The sequence below is a fragment of the Heterocephalus glaber genome, unplaced genomic scaffold (assembly GCF_053883595.1).
Source record: "Heterocephalus glaber isolate CG9 unplaced genomic scaffold, H.glaber_assembly_v1.0 deba00000594, whole genome shotgun sequence".
In the NCBI taxonomy this organism is placed as follows: domain Eukaryota; kingdom Metazoa; phylum Chordata; class Mammalia; order Rodentia; family Bathyergidae; genus Heterocephalus; species Heterocephalus glaber.
Window position 1 is genome coordinate 24,453,209 of NW_028258151.1, and position 14,515 is coordinate 24,467,723.

Consider the following 14,515-nt stretch of genomic DNA (forward strand, 5'->3'; position numbering starts at 1 on the left):
TGCTTTGATTTTGTGTAGCTTCCTGCTCCTGACCCTCATCCGTCTTTTTCAGTTCACCTCAGCAGTACTTTTCTGGAACAGATCTCTCTTAAGCCATGATGCTTTCTAGCCAGTATGCTTCTTGTTTTTATAATCTGCCTCTAATTTTAAAAAGGAAATAAAACCTTGGTTTCCTACAGGCCAGGTAGCTAGAAGTTATTGGCTTCCAGCCCATGTCAAATATATTGAGTGGGTGTTGTTTTTAAGTAGGAGCTTCTTAATTCAAGGTTTTATGTGTTTAATTATGTATGTGTAAAGTGCCAGTCTGTGTGCCTCTTGGGTTTGATTGTTTGGAAGTATTAAATACAAGAGTATATAGAAAGTACCATGGGTTAAGATTTAACTCTTAGATGTGAATACTTTATCCCAAGCTTCTCTTGGGGGAATGACATCCCAGTGGGCGTAACAAGGGAATCATCTTGTTAACTGAGGAAACCTCTCGATTAGGAAGAAATGAACTTGAAGACCCTGAACCAGTCAGAAAGGGATCATTACAGGCAATATGTTGTAACAAAAGGCATTCTGGGCTATGCCAGGGTAAAGTTTCTAAATGTGATTTTTATTACTGTACTTCCCAGACTCAAGATATTTCTCAAATTACAGTGCTATATTTGAGTAATTTCAGTAAAATACTGAAATGACATAGTATTTAACTTTAATGCAACTGTAATAAAGATACAGTTCCTTGCTTGTGAGGGGGCTGAAAGTTTTGACAAGTTGGGGGCCAGTTGACCAAAGGGAGGGGTTCCTTTTAAGATTTCATTTGTGTTGAGAATGAGGTCACTTGGGTGAGATTTCCCTGGAGATACTGTGGAGTTCCCCAGGAAGTACTTCAAAGGTGGGGGGGATTTTTCTTTTAATCAGAACAATCCCCACTTTGAGCTTTACTGTATTATACTTTGAGGTTCTGCCCTAAAATTTTGTTTGGAATGAGGAAATTCTGTGGCTTTCAGAAGATTTGACAGTTACTAGTAGTTGCTGCATAAAAGGAGTCTTTCACATCACCAGATTCATCATTCTGTAGTACATCCAACTCTCTCCTCTAAATATGTAGAGTTTTCTCTTTGTGTGTAATATCACATGTAGTTATAGTCAAGAGAGTAAGAACATCACTCTCACTTTTGGGGAACTGTCAGACAGGTCAAATAGGTAACAAGAATCCCACTTGGAAATGATGTCAGGGGCTTCCAGATAGCAGACCACTATGAAGTGCCTACTGCTTTTGGAGAACTGCAAAGTTTTTTAGCAAGATGGAGTTTTGATGCCAAGGAGATGCACTGGAATGTGAAAGGGAGTTTTGAAAGCAGGTGAGGATCTAGCCTTCTATATCCCACAGAGTCTCTTCTTCGGGCTCTGAATTTGGATGAATGCTGTGACCCACATGATTGTTCTTAGAATTTTGGTCTAGGTTTTAGAATACCTATTAGTTAGTGTGGGAGTGGAAAGCCGGCTTTTTTTTTTATAGAGTAAGGTGGATTATTTTGCCTTCAATTCTCATTTATGGTCTGCTCTGTCTGTTAAAGTGTCATGTTGAAAGACCTATGTAAAGCAATGGGATATAGAAAATTTAATTTTTAACGCCTACATTAACTCACCTCCTGCTGTCTGGTCCAAGGTTTTCCTGATTGATGTCAGCTTCCTAACTGAATCACATGTGTATATGCAATCTAGTGAAATAGATCATAGTCAGTTTTTATTATATTCTCAGTTTTTAGTCACTTGGAACCGTTAAGGAAGATTATCAGGCATTCAGAAAAGTTTATCCCTTAATAAAAACTTTCCAGGTTTGGTCTCTAAGAGAAGGCTGTAGATCATTTAAGACCGAATTTATTTCAGGTGTAAAAACCCATTGGTAGATGATCATCATGCATGCATAACAACACCAAAATGTATATAATAAAAATAAAAAGGAATTACAGAATTTGCAGGGATGTAAGTAACATTTAGTATTTTCCCTTTCTTTTTTATGCAGCACCAGGGAGAGCACCTACAGAGAGCATATGAATTCCTGAGGGTTTATGTCACTTAGGCACTTGGTATGTGTCAGTGGATACTTGTCATACAGGCCACCTTCTGCATTGAGATCCTTATAGCTGTATTACAGAAGCTGCTTAAAATATCAAGTTTCTTTCTGTTTTTAAGAGGCTAATTAAAAATGCAACCCCCCCCCCCCAGTCTTTCTCTTCCTGAGTCTTCTTGCCTAGGTTTTCCCAGTTGGAATTCCTTTCTGACAAACTGTTCTCTCAGATACCAGATTAAGAACAAGATTGAAGTCTATCTCTGTCCTACAAGTTTCCTACTGTGTATTTCCTTATCTATAAAAGAAGAGGTACATTTAGATGACAGCTACTTTCCCTCCCAGGTCTAAAATCTTCTCTTGGTCTTCACCTTTTTATCTACAGTTCTGTCTTCCCTGCTCTCCTATCTCAGCTTCTCATGTATAGCTGTTTATAAGTATTCGTAAAGCCAGGAGTAACTCATTGGTAGAACTTGCTTAGTATGTGCAGTGCTGTGAGTTCAATCCCCAGTACTGCAAAAAACAAAAATAAACAACCACAACTTAAAAAAATACTTATACAATAAACATGTTTGTGAGGAAACCTCAATAAATGCAGTTGCTGGCAAGATTTGGAATGTTTAGAAGTTGTTATTTTGATAGTTTCTTTGTTTGCCTTTTGTATACATTAGCTGAATATAAGTTTCAGTTGTATCTTGTTTGTAGAACACAGTTGTAAAATAAAGCAATGACATATTGTAACTTATCAGAAAATGAAAAAGTTTTATTATCCAGTACTGGTAAAACTGTAGAAATGCTTAAGTACACCGTTGTAGGAATCTAACTGTTGCATCTTTTTTTCAAGGACAGTATCAATATTTTTATGATGTGTAATTGAAAAATACAGTGCATAAATTTTTAGAATTTACTGCAGTAGAAGACACATTGCCATTTATCTACATCAAAATACTTCCCCTCTTGGTAGGGGAAAGGAAAGAAGGGGAAAAAAATATGAGAAAAGGAAAAAAATGGAAACAAAGTCTTTGCAAATAGGGAAGGGTGGAGGGGGTGAAGGGAGGGCAGGGAAAGGGGAAAAAAATAAGAGCCAAGATACTCATGTAATGGTACAAGACCCCAATGATGAATGTAACTGTATTTTATACTGAAAATGTACCGATAAACTTACTGGGGGGAAAAAAAAACTTCCCCTCTTTGAAAACATTTATCCTGGGCCAGGGATTTAGCTCAGTGGTTCCGATGCCTGCCTCGCAAGCGCAAGGTCCCGAGTTTGATCCCCATTACAAAAAACAAACAACATTTATCCTATTGTTCTTGCCTTTTTCTGAAGCAGTTCTGGAAGTCCTGTTTCATGAGCACCTTTTGTTGTACTGTTTTGGCTGCCTTCATGGCCTGAATCTATTCAAAACATTCACCTTTCATAGTCATTTTGGCTTTGGGGAAGAGCTACAAGTTGTATGATATCATATCCAGTGAATAAGGAGGATGAGGATCACCATATATGAGCATACCTTTCTGTTGGATGGCAGTTGGCATCAGCACTGAACTTATTTTTGATCACACCTCATAAAACACTAAAGAAGGCTTCCAGAACTGCTTCAGGAAGTTGGATAAATGTGTTTGAAGCAAGGAGGTAAATTAATGGTAATGTACCTTTTACTCTAGTAAATATTTCAAATTTAAACATTCACTGTGTATTTTGATCACAAGTCATAGAGTTATGTAAATTGTATCAGTGACTTCTGAGGTCTCCAAAAAATTCGCATTTAATATTAAGACACATATATCGGGATGTTCATTGCTATGTTGTTTGTAACATTGAAAATTTGGAAAGATACTTTATTTCTATCAAGAGAGGAATGGTTAAATAGGGTGTGTTATGTATCTTCATCCTACAGATAGTAAAAATAGTCCAAAGCATGAAGCTGATCTGTATGTACTATCATAATATAAGTAGAAAAGCAAGAAACAACATTAACTGTATTTCACTGTGGTAAAACCCACATAATTATCTATATTCATAGATAACTATATAGAAAAAAATGGGGTGAATACACACAAAACTGTTAACATTAATTGGAGAGAGAAGAGGAATTGCATTTTTATTATATATACACATCTATTAAATTTCTTAAAATTAGCTCTGTATTGCTGGTATAAAAATGAACAAAAGCAAAAAAACATCAGGAATTAATTCCTGAAGAATGAGAAGGCAAAAAGATAGCAGGAAATTTATCATTTAAAGAATAATTTACCATTTAAAGAATATGCCCAAAACTTCAGAAGCAGATGAGAACCATAGTTTGTATTTGGCCAGAGCTGTCTAGCTGTTTATAGTAGTAACTCTGCTCTTTTATTTCTTTGCATGTCCAGCTTACTCTTCTTACTTTTCTGTATTCTACAGGTAACTCGGGACCAGATGAAGGTGTTTATACAGCAGGAATTTAAGAAAGTTCAGAAAGTGATTGCTGATGAGGAGCAAAAGGCCCTTCATCTAGTAGACATCCAGGAAGCAATGGCCACGGCTCATGTGACTGAGATATTGGCAGATATCCAGTCCCACATGGACAGGTTGATGACTCAGATGGCCCAGGCCAAGGAACAACTTGATACCTCTAATGAATCAGCTGAGCCAAAGGGAGAGGTAAATGAAAATGCCCACTATCATTAGTACCAGGATAAATAGGACCTGATTGCCCTATTCTTTAGTGCTGGAAATGCCCCCTTGTGATCCCTGATCATTAATAAATTGAAACCTTAGATATAATTATAGCATTTCAACTTGTGTGTGACCTAGTATGTAAGAACAGTATTGACTACTAGGGCCTGTATTCAGCAGCTGAACCTGGCAAAGTATTTACCTACTTTGCCTTAAAGGAAAGTAGTCAGTGGAGCAGATACTAATCACAGTGAAAGCGAGAAGCCAGAAATCAGAATCAGAGAAGAGTGTATATGACATAACCCAGGTTGTAAAATGAATATGTAAATAAAGCCACTATAGAGATGAGAATTGGGCTGAAGGAGAACAAGTCAGGAAGTAGAGCACAAAGCAGGACAGAATGAAAGATTTTTGGACTTATTCTGTAAATAGTGAAAGGGTGCTTCGGGCTGAATTTTATATGGAATTAACTATAAATTGGGGGCATCTGATGGATTAAGAGTGGCATGTGGAGCCAGATGTTGTAGGTCAGGCCTGTTGTCACAGCTATTCAGGAGGCTGAGAGGAGAGGATTATTTGAATATAGGAATTCTAGACCAGCCTAAGCAATATAACAAGACCCTGTCTCAAAACAGAATAAAAGGGTGACATGTACACTGGGACATTGTGAAGATAAAGACAAAAACCAGTATGAGTGAAAGATACAAGGTAGATTTGAATCACTATGCAAATGTTAGTTTTAACATATTGCAGAATGGTAGAGGGGATTGTTTTGTGGCTTAATAAACAAAAAGTTCAACCAGAGTTAACTCAGCAGATTAACAGCATAATTCTCTCAAATTCCCCTCAAATTAGATTCTTATATTTATTCTGTGTATTGACTAGGTTGTTCTTTCAAAAATAAAGATCTGATTTTGTGAAATATCCTCTTCTTTTATTTTTATTTCAAAGAATGAATTTAGTCTCTGCACATCATTAACTGTCCTTTAGGTACCCCAACTGATGGAATTACTCTTAGGAATGTAAAAGCTGACAAAGGACTAGAAAGGGAACAAAATAAGCTATTAAAAATAAGTGGCAGGTCCGGGGATTTAGCTCAGTGGTTCTGGCTCCTGCCCTGCAAGCGCAAGGACCCAAGTTCAATCCCCAGTGCCAAAAAAAAAAAAGAGGTAGCATTCAGCTTGCTAGAGCATGTTCAAAGGAGCTGTTATCACCTAATAGCATTTGTTCCAGTTAATCTGGTAACTTACTGGTTAGCGCAAATATCCAGTACCTCTCTTTCACTTAGCAGAGAACTGCTTTTTTTTTTCCTTTGCACAGTATGGAATATTTTTTTAAAATCACTTGCATTTTGCATTTAGCCAAAAGATTTCCTCACCAACATTTTATTATGAAAAATTTCAAACATAAAGCAAAGTTGACAGGATTTTACAGATTACACCCATATACCTACCACCTAGATTGTCATCCATTAGCATTTTGCCATATTTGCTTCATTACATTTCTAACCATCTTTCCAACCTTCTATTCATCAATTTTATTTTTAGTGCCAAAACAAAATGAAATTTCTGATTCTGAGTAAGAACCATGAACACATTCCATTTTACTCTTTCCACTAATTACAGCAAACATCTCTGGACAGAAGTCACCAAAAGTCTTTCAAAGGTGGGAAAAGACGTCATACTGACTGGAGAACTTGAGATTTAAAGAACTATAAGGCAGTGAATTACCTGGAATTTTCCTTGCTTTCTGTACATCCTGTCCCCTATATTTTGCAAACTGGAAACGCTAGTGGATAAGAACACCCCAAAAGAGTCTCTAAGAAAAGCCTGATAGCTAGAGAGAAATCTTTTGTCTATACCTACCCATTCTGGAGATGAATACTATGAAGAAAAAGCTACTCTCCTCCTCAAGCCCCACTGACACTACTGTAGAGGAACTGATGGACTGAAAATCTGTTTTATACTCTACCTTGGAGTAACAGGTGTCTGTTTGCCATGGAGCCTGTGAGTGAATCTTTGCTTTTTGTTCCTACCTGCTGTAACAACAAGGAATTATTCCCCTCACCTGTGGAGACAGTAGGTAAAGTGAACAAATCCTTCCTCTTCCTCTTACATTAACTAGTCCTTGCCCTTCCCTTGCTGGTTAAGTGGCTGGAATTTTATTGTCCACCCCTGCCCTGTAGTAATGACTTGGTGCCTCTGTTTTTCCTCAGCAAGCTCTGTGGAGACTGTAGAGTGGAGGGTTATCATCTGAGTGGGGCACACCAGAATAGCACTGCAGAAGCTTTGTAAACTAACATGACATTTGAACCATGGTCTTCAAAAAGTGATCCTGGACATGTATTTGAAAACTAAACCATTTGACTACCTGCCAGATTAGATTTAAATAGCCTATTATTATCAAGTGACTCAATATATCCAGGATACAGTCTAAATTAATGATTATACAATACAATCTCAATTCTAATGAGAAATATATGCCAATGCCAAGATGACGCAAGTGTTGGGATTATCAAAGAAGGAAAGCTGGCATAAAAGTGGCTCATTGAACATTTACAAACATGCTGGAAACAAATGAAAAACAAAAAATAGTACTAAAGAAATAAAAGATATGAAGAACCAAATGAAAAATTTAGAACTGAAAAATACAATAACTGACAAAAGAATTCACTGCAGATGCTCACTGGCAAATTTGAGATGATGAAAGAAAACAAATTGGTGAATGTGGAGATAGTTTAATGATGCAATCTAAACAACCAAAAAAAAAAAGGATTGGAAGATAATTGAACTCAGCTTCTGGGATCTGTGGGACAGTAATGAAAGATCTAATATACATATAATAAGAGCAATGAGGGGCTAAAATCATGTACAAAGAAATAATGGTTCACAATTTCCAGCATCTGGTTGAAAGACATAAACCTATAGATTTAAGAAGCTAGGTGAATCCAAACAATATAAAATCTTAAGAAATCAATTCCCAGACAGATAAAAATCAAACTTATAGAACTAAAGAGAGAGAAAAAAATCTTGAAAGCATAGCACTGAAGAGAAATAACATATTAGCTGTTGGAAGCAACAATTTGAGTGAACATGGTGTATGGCTCCATTTATAAGTCTGATTTATATGCTTTTAGAAATTATTTGTATGCAGTTTTCATTTAAAGGCTTGCAATGGCTTTTGTTAAATTTATTTTTAGGTCTTTAATTTTTTGATGCTATTGAAAATAGAATTGCTTTTAAATTTTATTTTTCAAGACTTTTCATGCTATATATGTTTTTTTTGTTTTTTGGGATTTTGACTTTTTTTGGAACACTGGGTTTTACTGTATTACCTGGCTGGCCTCAAACTCAGGCAATCCCCTTGGCTCTGCATTTTGAGTAGCTGGAATTACATCTCACCCAGCTTACAGTTGCCTTTTATGTATTAACCTTTTATCTTTTAACCCTTGCCAAATTTACCTATTACTTATAATAGTGGTTTTACAGATTCTTTGGGCCCTTAGCATCAGCACTCATGTCATCTGCAAACAGAGACAGATTTATTTCTTCTTTTCCAATCTCTCTGCCAGTTACTTTGTTTTCTTGCCTTATTGCTGTGTCTAGGGCAGTGATGGCGAATCTTCTAGAGCTTTCAATGATGACAAACAGTGAGCCATGGCACACATGCCATAGGTTCACCACCACTGATCAATCTAGGGCTTTCGGTGCAGTGCCTGACATAAAGGGTAAAAGTGGGCATCCTCACTTGGTCTCAGTCTTAGAGGAAAAGCATTCAGTATAATATATGTGGTGAGTTTTGTAGATGCTTTTTATTAAGTTGAAAAAGCTCCCCTCTGTTCTTAATGTGCTGAAGGTTTTTATCCTGATAATATTGAATTTTGTCAGATGTTTCTTTTGCACCTGTTGAAATGTCTTACAGGGTTTTTTTCCATTGTTTGGTTGTAATTATTAATTACACTAGTTAATTTTACAATATTAATCCAATGTTGCATTCTTGAGATAAACTCTGGGTTCATTTTTGGTAATATGTGATTAAGGATTTTTATCTTTGTTCATAAAACAAAGGGATTTAAGTCTACAATCTTATATTTTTGGAATGTCATTGGCAGCTTTTTACATTAGGCTTATGTTGGCCTCATGTGACTTTCTCTTTTCTGTCAAATTATTTACATCATTTTATAAAAGTCTTCCTCAAAGTCAAGTATTAAAAAATGTTTTCAGTCTTTTTTCGTTACTAAAAGATGGTGTGTGCTCTTATTTATAAGTCATGAGCATGACCATCTTGTCCAGTTTTTGAAAGGAGATTCTGATTGCAATAATACTAGAAAAAGTTATTTTAGATGAGAAAATATAAAAATGATATATGCATAGCTTATGCATTTGTTTTAAACTTGAAATATATGTCTGTACATTTTTTGATCCTGAGTCAAGACATTTTCTTTAAAAATGTGGCTTACTTGGAGTTTCATGACATATGTCTGCTATAAAGACCCAGCACATCTGTACTATACCATTTTAAATGTCCAGTTTCACTCTCTTTATAGTGAAAGGGATACCATTTAAAACAAGCTGAATGCTTGTTTCTGGTATTTGCATGTTTCATCTACAGTCAAAATTGTCACCAGTTTAACTCATTTTACTGAATCGTGTGGAAGCATGCAAATCTCATGAAAGCAACAATTGTCTCTCTTGCACTAATTTTTTGTTATTTAATTAAATGTGTCATTATAATTTCAAGTTCAGCTGAATAAGCAGGCTTGAAATTAAAGTTGTTTGAATCATAGTGAACATTTCCACTAGTGAAAGTAGAAATGAGAAGTTGCCCTAAATTGTATCCTGCCAACCAAAAACATTCAGGGTGTTTTAAGGAGGGATTTAGGAGCACTGCCAAATTTAACAAGTCATCTAAATGAAAGTTAGTGTTTAATACACTCTCACCTCTAATATTCTTGAAATCAGAATTAACTTATAATAGGAAGAGAAATTAGTTTTAAATCCTGCTCTGTCTTGCCCACCCTCTTTTTATATTTACTCTGTGCCTTGTACTGCCTTAATGAATACAGAGATGAACAAAACATGGTTTTCATTCTCAAGGAGTGGAAATCCAAAAAGAGAGAATCTGTATGGTGGTGTCATCATCAGTTTTCCTCTCTTAAGTGCTAGCTTAAGAGGATGAAGGATGAACTCTGCAGATGTGGAGTTCACAGGAGGATTGCCCCATTCAACTCTTAGTGAGGAAGTGTCTGAGTAAGGCTGGATATTAGGGATAGATAGGAAATAGCTAGGATTTAGGGAAAAACGAGTACATTTTGGGTAGCAGGAGCTGCATGTGCACATCTTATACTGGCAAGTTAGTGGCCATCTAAAGGTCTGCTGACTTATTCAAAGTGGCTCTAAAATTCATGTGTGTGTATTTATTTCATCATTCATTTATTCATACCTTCAGTGGTGAAACTCTCACCCTGGCCTTCCTCATGTTTTGTGACAGTGACTGCAGTTTTTAAAAAGAAAAATACATCTGTGAGCAGCAGAAATGGATGAATATACGGCAAAACCTTTTTTCCTTCCTCACTCTCTGCAGTAACTTATTAATTATAATTCATAGGAGATAAGATAATGACTACCATTTGTTGAACACTTACAATGTACCAGATACTTGCTTAGTGTTTTACACAGATTTAATCATTTATTTCAATCCATGTAGTGACCCTTTGAGGTCATATGCAGATGAAGAAGGTGAATTTTGGAAAAGTTAAATAAATTTCCAAAAGCTTTGGTGTTGGAATTAATTTATATAACTCAGAAATCCCATTGCACTAAAGTGTGTGATTGTGAGGAGGACTTCCTGTAAATCATGAGAAAAAGTTTAAGTACTTTTTCCATAAGGTTCTCCTGACAGTTATGGTTAAACATCTAAAGATAATTGAAAAATTGTGTTGAGATTTAATTGCACCACAGATAGTTTTGTAACTCTATGAAATTTAAATTATGTGACATTTTCTCTTTCTGTATTACTGTTCTCATGAGACATGTCAGGTGATAAAAATGGAAAGAAAGCTCCCACTATCCCTATATCTTTCTTTCACCATTTGTCCTACTTTCCTCTCAATGTAATGCAGATGATTAGCACCTTAGCACTGTTGCAGATCCTTAATGGTCTATTAAAATGCCCTTCCTGTTTACCCTCTAGTGGGTAGTCTGGTTTGGCTCAGCTGTCCTTTACAGGCTTGTACCTGGACAGTTTCCCTTTACTTCCGTTGTGCTCTTCAGCTTCAGCCACCCTCAGCCTGCTCCCATGCCCCTGCCCAAGATTCACATGCACATCCCTATTCTGTAGTTCTGCAGAACTCAGAGTACCTTAAACAGTAAATAAGTTTAAGTTGTCTTTGTTCTTGCTCTTCCAGTGCTTTTCCCACTTTTCTCTATTGTCAGCCTGTGGAAATTCTTATTCTTCAGGTGCCAATGTAAATGCCACCTTCTCTGTGAAGCCCTCCCCAGGTTCTCAAGGAGAGGCAACATTCATCGTTTCCCTTTTGACTCTGTTTATGTCTTTGTTAGATCCCTTAACATATTTAGCCATAGTTAATTTTCTTTCTGCCTGTTTCCCATGCTCCTGATTGGGAGCTTCTAGGTGGTTAAATCATTATGGATTTTTTTAATCTTTAGCACTTACATACAGTAGCTTCTTAATGAACCATACTGAATTATCACTCAAATTGATAAATATGCTTTATTAAGTGTATCCTGTGTCTCAGGCACTGGACTTGATTTTAAGAGTTATTCACTCCTCTTACCCATTTTATGATAAAAAGACAGTTATAGCCCTATTTTACAAAGTAGGATGTTGAAGTTAAGAGAGGAGAAATCACTTTACTAGGGTAATAGATCACACAAGTGACAAAGTCAAGATTTGAACCCAGAATGTCTGATTCCCACTTCATTGTCCTTTATACTAACAGGAATCATTCATTCATTTATTCCTTCTCTGAGGAGTACAACCAGAGGTACATTCTCTATTGAGATCATCGCTGAATAACTAAGGATGTGAAAGATACTGTGTCACCAGAAGGATAAGTGCGCTCTTGGAAAAGGCTTAAGAGTCATTTGAAAGATGTGTTTTGGTCATAGAAGGAGGCTCAAAGGAATCTGCCGTGATTGATATTGATAAAGTTAGGTTGGGAGAATGCAGTGCCTGGGAAAATCACATTCACACATTATTTTTGCAGAGTGGACAAGAAAAAGAAAAGTCAGTGTTTGGCTAAAGAATGATGTAGGTCATCTACTGCTAGAAATACCCTCTTTCAGAGAAGAAAGCCTAGGTTTAGATTAATCAGCTTGTCCAAGGGCACATACTTAAAAAGTATCAGAGCTTAGACTAGAATTCCAATTTTCTGAGTCCCAGTTTGGTACCCTTTCTACTTTAGTATGCTATATATTAGAGTTGCTGTGTTCATGTTTAGAGATAAAAATTATAGACCATGACAGAAATGAGTCTTCAAAAGAAACAGCTTGATACTTATGGAGCTGGTCAGTTTTTGCCTAAGACCTGCTGCTATTTTGGGGCTCTCAGTTTGCCCAGAACTGAATACTGCCAGCCATACAAATAAAAAAGCAAGACTATTATTTGGGCCTCCCAGGTCTGAGCATTCAATTCTCTGCTTGCAAGGGCAAATTATCAGTTCTGCTCTGCTGGGGAGCTTGAACATAAGGTTTATATTAGACCTTGTCTTAGTCCTTAGATGTCCACTGGTGTCATTTTTTTAAGTGTATAGTCTTTGCCTTCAGATTGGGAGAAGAGGAGAAGAAAAAAATGTAAATCAGTTTCTGCCAGTGATGATTTCTAATGCTGTTTCTTTCTGTTGTCTTTCAGGGCAATGAGGAAGGATCCAGGTAAGATCACATTATTACTGCTTGTCTATTCTCAGAATTGAAGTAGAATGACATTTGTGGCCTTTTAATGCCCCACAAAATATGGACAGCCAAGGAAATAGCACAGAAAAGGGATCTCCATCTTAAGCCAGGGCTTTGAAAATCTTATTTTTTAAGACTCCCATCTCCTTCACTAGCTGTGCCATTTCCTGTCTGTGACCTTCAGATAAAGGTAGACTTGAAAGTTGTAAAGACAGTGACTTTGCCTTATTCTTTAGCACATTCAGAATACCTTGTTAAGAAAAAGTCAGCACTACATTTGAATGGTAATTAGGTTATCAGATGGACCCACTAAATAAACTTTTGCATTGTTCTCTTTTAATGTGAATTTGATTTTTAAATGGACTCCAGATCTAATATCCTTTATTTCTGACCAGTAAAATCTTTGTGTCTGACCTTAAGATACCAATACAATAAGTCCTAGGTCATAGATATACAAATTTTTTTTTCTTTTTGGTACCTGGGATCGAACTCCAGACTTTGCGCTTGCAAGGTAGACGGTGGAACCACTGAGCTAAATCCCCAGCCCTACAAAATTTTGTTTAGGGAAAAAAATGCCTTTTTGCTTCTCTACATCCACAGTTAGATTACGTTTAAAAGTGCATTTCATAATTGCCTCAGCCTTGCAGTGAACTTGAACTTTGGTTTACTTTTTCTGTATTTTTTAAAATTTTTCTGTATGTTTGTTTGCAGTGCAGACAAACTCTTAACTGCTGCAATTGTGCCATCAGTACAATTGAGGGAATTTGACCAAGTAAAATGTAATGTCTAGATAGACCCATCCATCAAGTAGCCTCAAAAACTGTTAAGACTGGGCCCTATCAGAAAGGTCAGTCAGGCCACTGCAATTCAGATTTTATTTCTAGCAGAAGTACCCTTTTTTCCAAACAAACTTTAAGTAGAATCTCAGTGTGTAAAAAACTTTTTCTCTACTTTAAATTAGGGCCATATCTATTAGTATACCATCTTTCTCTGTGTCAGTAGACTCAGGGGCTTCTGCAGACCATGGTTTCTCAGAACTCAGTTTGAACATCACTAATCTAGTTTAAGTGCCTCATTAAAAGAAGAATCTAAATGAATTGTCCAAGGTTATCTTACTGGTGCCAGTATTTGGCACTTCTTTGATTTTATTTCAAACCAACAAACACAGTTCCTTCTTTTTTCTTTTCCCTGCCCACATCCTGAGCCCCCTTCATAGTTAAGAAATACCAAACATTATCCCATATCTCCATATGCCATTGCTTCCTTTCCTTGGAAACTGGTTCTCATTCTCTACTCTGGAATGGTAAGGAACTATCCAGCTCCTTTTTTGCTATGGCTAAAGTCCCAGGTGGCCTACTAAATTCCATCTTCCAGCCATTCTCACGAACAGATTTCTTCTGCGTTGTGGTTTCCTCCCTCCTTCCCTGCATCCCTCCCTCTCTCCCTTCCTATCTTCCTTCATTTATCTACTTAAAATATATTTGTGCCCCTGTTATGTATCAGGCACTGTGCTTCATACTGGGTAAATATGGTGAGTAGGGCAGATTAGAGGCAAGAATCTAACAAGTGCTCACTGTGGGCAGTGCTGTGATAATTCAAGTCCAGGCTGCATGAGGACGGGCTCCAGAACCATCTGGGTGATGAAGGGAGGCTAACCAGAAAAGGTTATACATAAACAGAGGTCTGAATGAAGAGAAGGCAGGCAGAAGAACAGGGTCAGTTTTTGTAGGTAGAAGAAAAAAACATGTAAAAGGTCTTCGTAGAGAAGAGTGGAAGAAGGAAAGCAGAGCTCAGGTCATTTAGTGCCATATTGACCTTTTAAAAGTACTTGAGCTCTATCCTGAAGTCAGTGGGAAGCCTTTAAAGAATTTTAAATGGGAATTAACATGA

At 36.8% G+C, this 14,515-nt stretch overlaps 1 protein-coding gene across 8 annotated transcripts in view; it reads left to right on the plus strand.

The window, feature by feature from the left end:
• Positions 1 to 14,515, plus strand: part of Trim44 (TRIM family member 44) — a 205,049-nt gene that overhangs the window by 80,444 nt on the left and 110,090 nt on the right. For 7 of the 8 annotated variants that reach the window (XR_015448986.1, XM_087205600.1, XM_004852034.4 and 4 more), the window contains 2 exons: positions 4,458 to 4,697; positions 12,585 to 12,604. Coding sequence is in view for 6 of the 8 variants with exons in the window: in XM_087205600.1 (XP_087061726.1) it covers positions 4,458 to 4,697; positions 12,585 to 12,604 (260 nt within the window). In the remaining 2 variants the exon portion in view is untranslated. Of the gene's footprint in view, positions 1 to 2,011; positions 2,076 to 4,457; positions 4,698 to 12,584; positions 12,605 to 14,515 lie in introns of those variants that run through there. The other variant, XR_015448985.1, reaches the window with a different exon arrangement.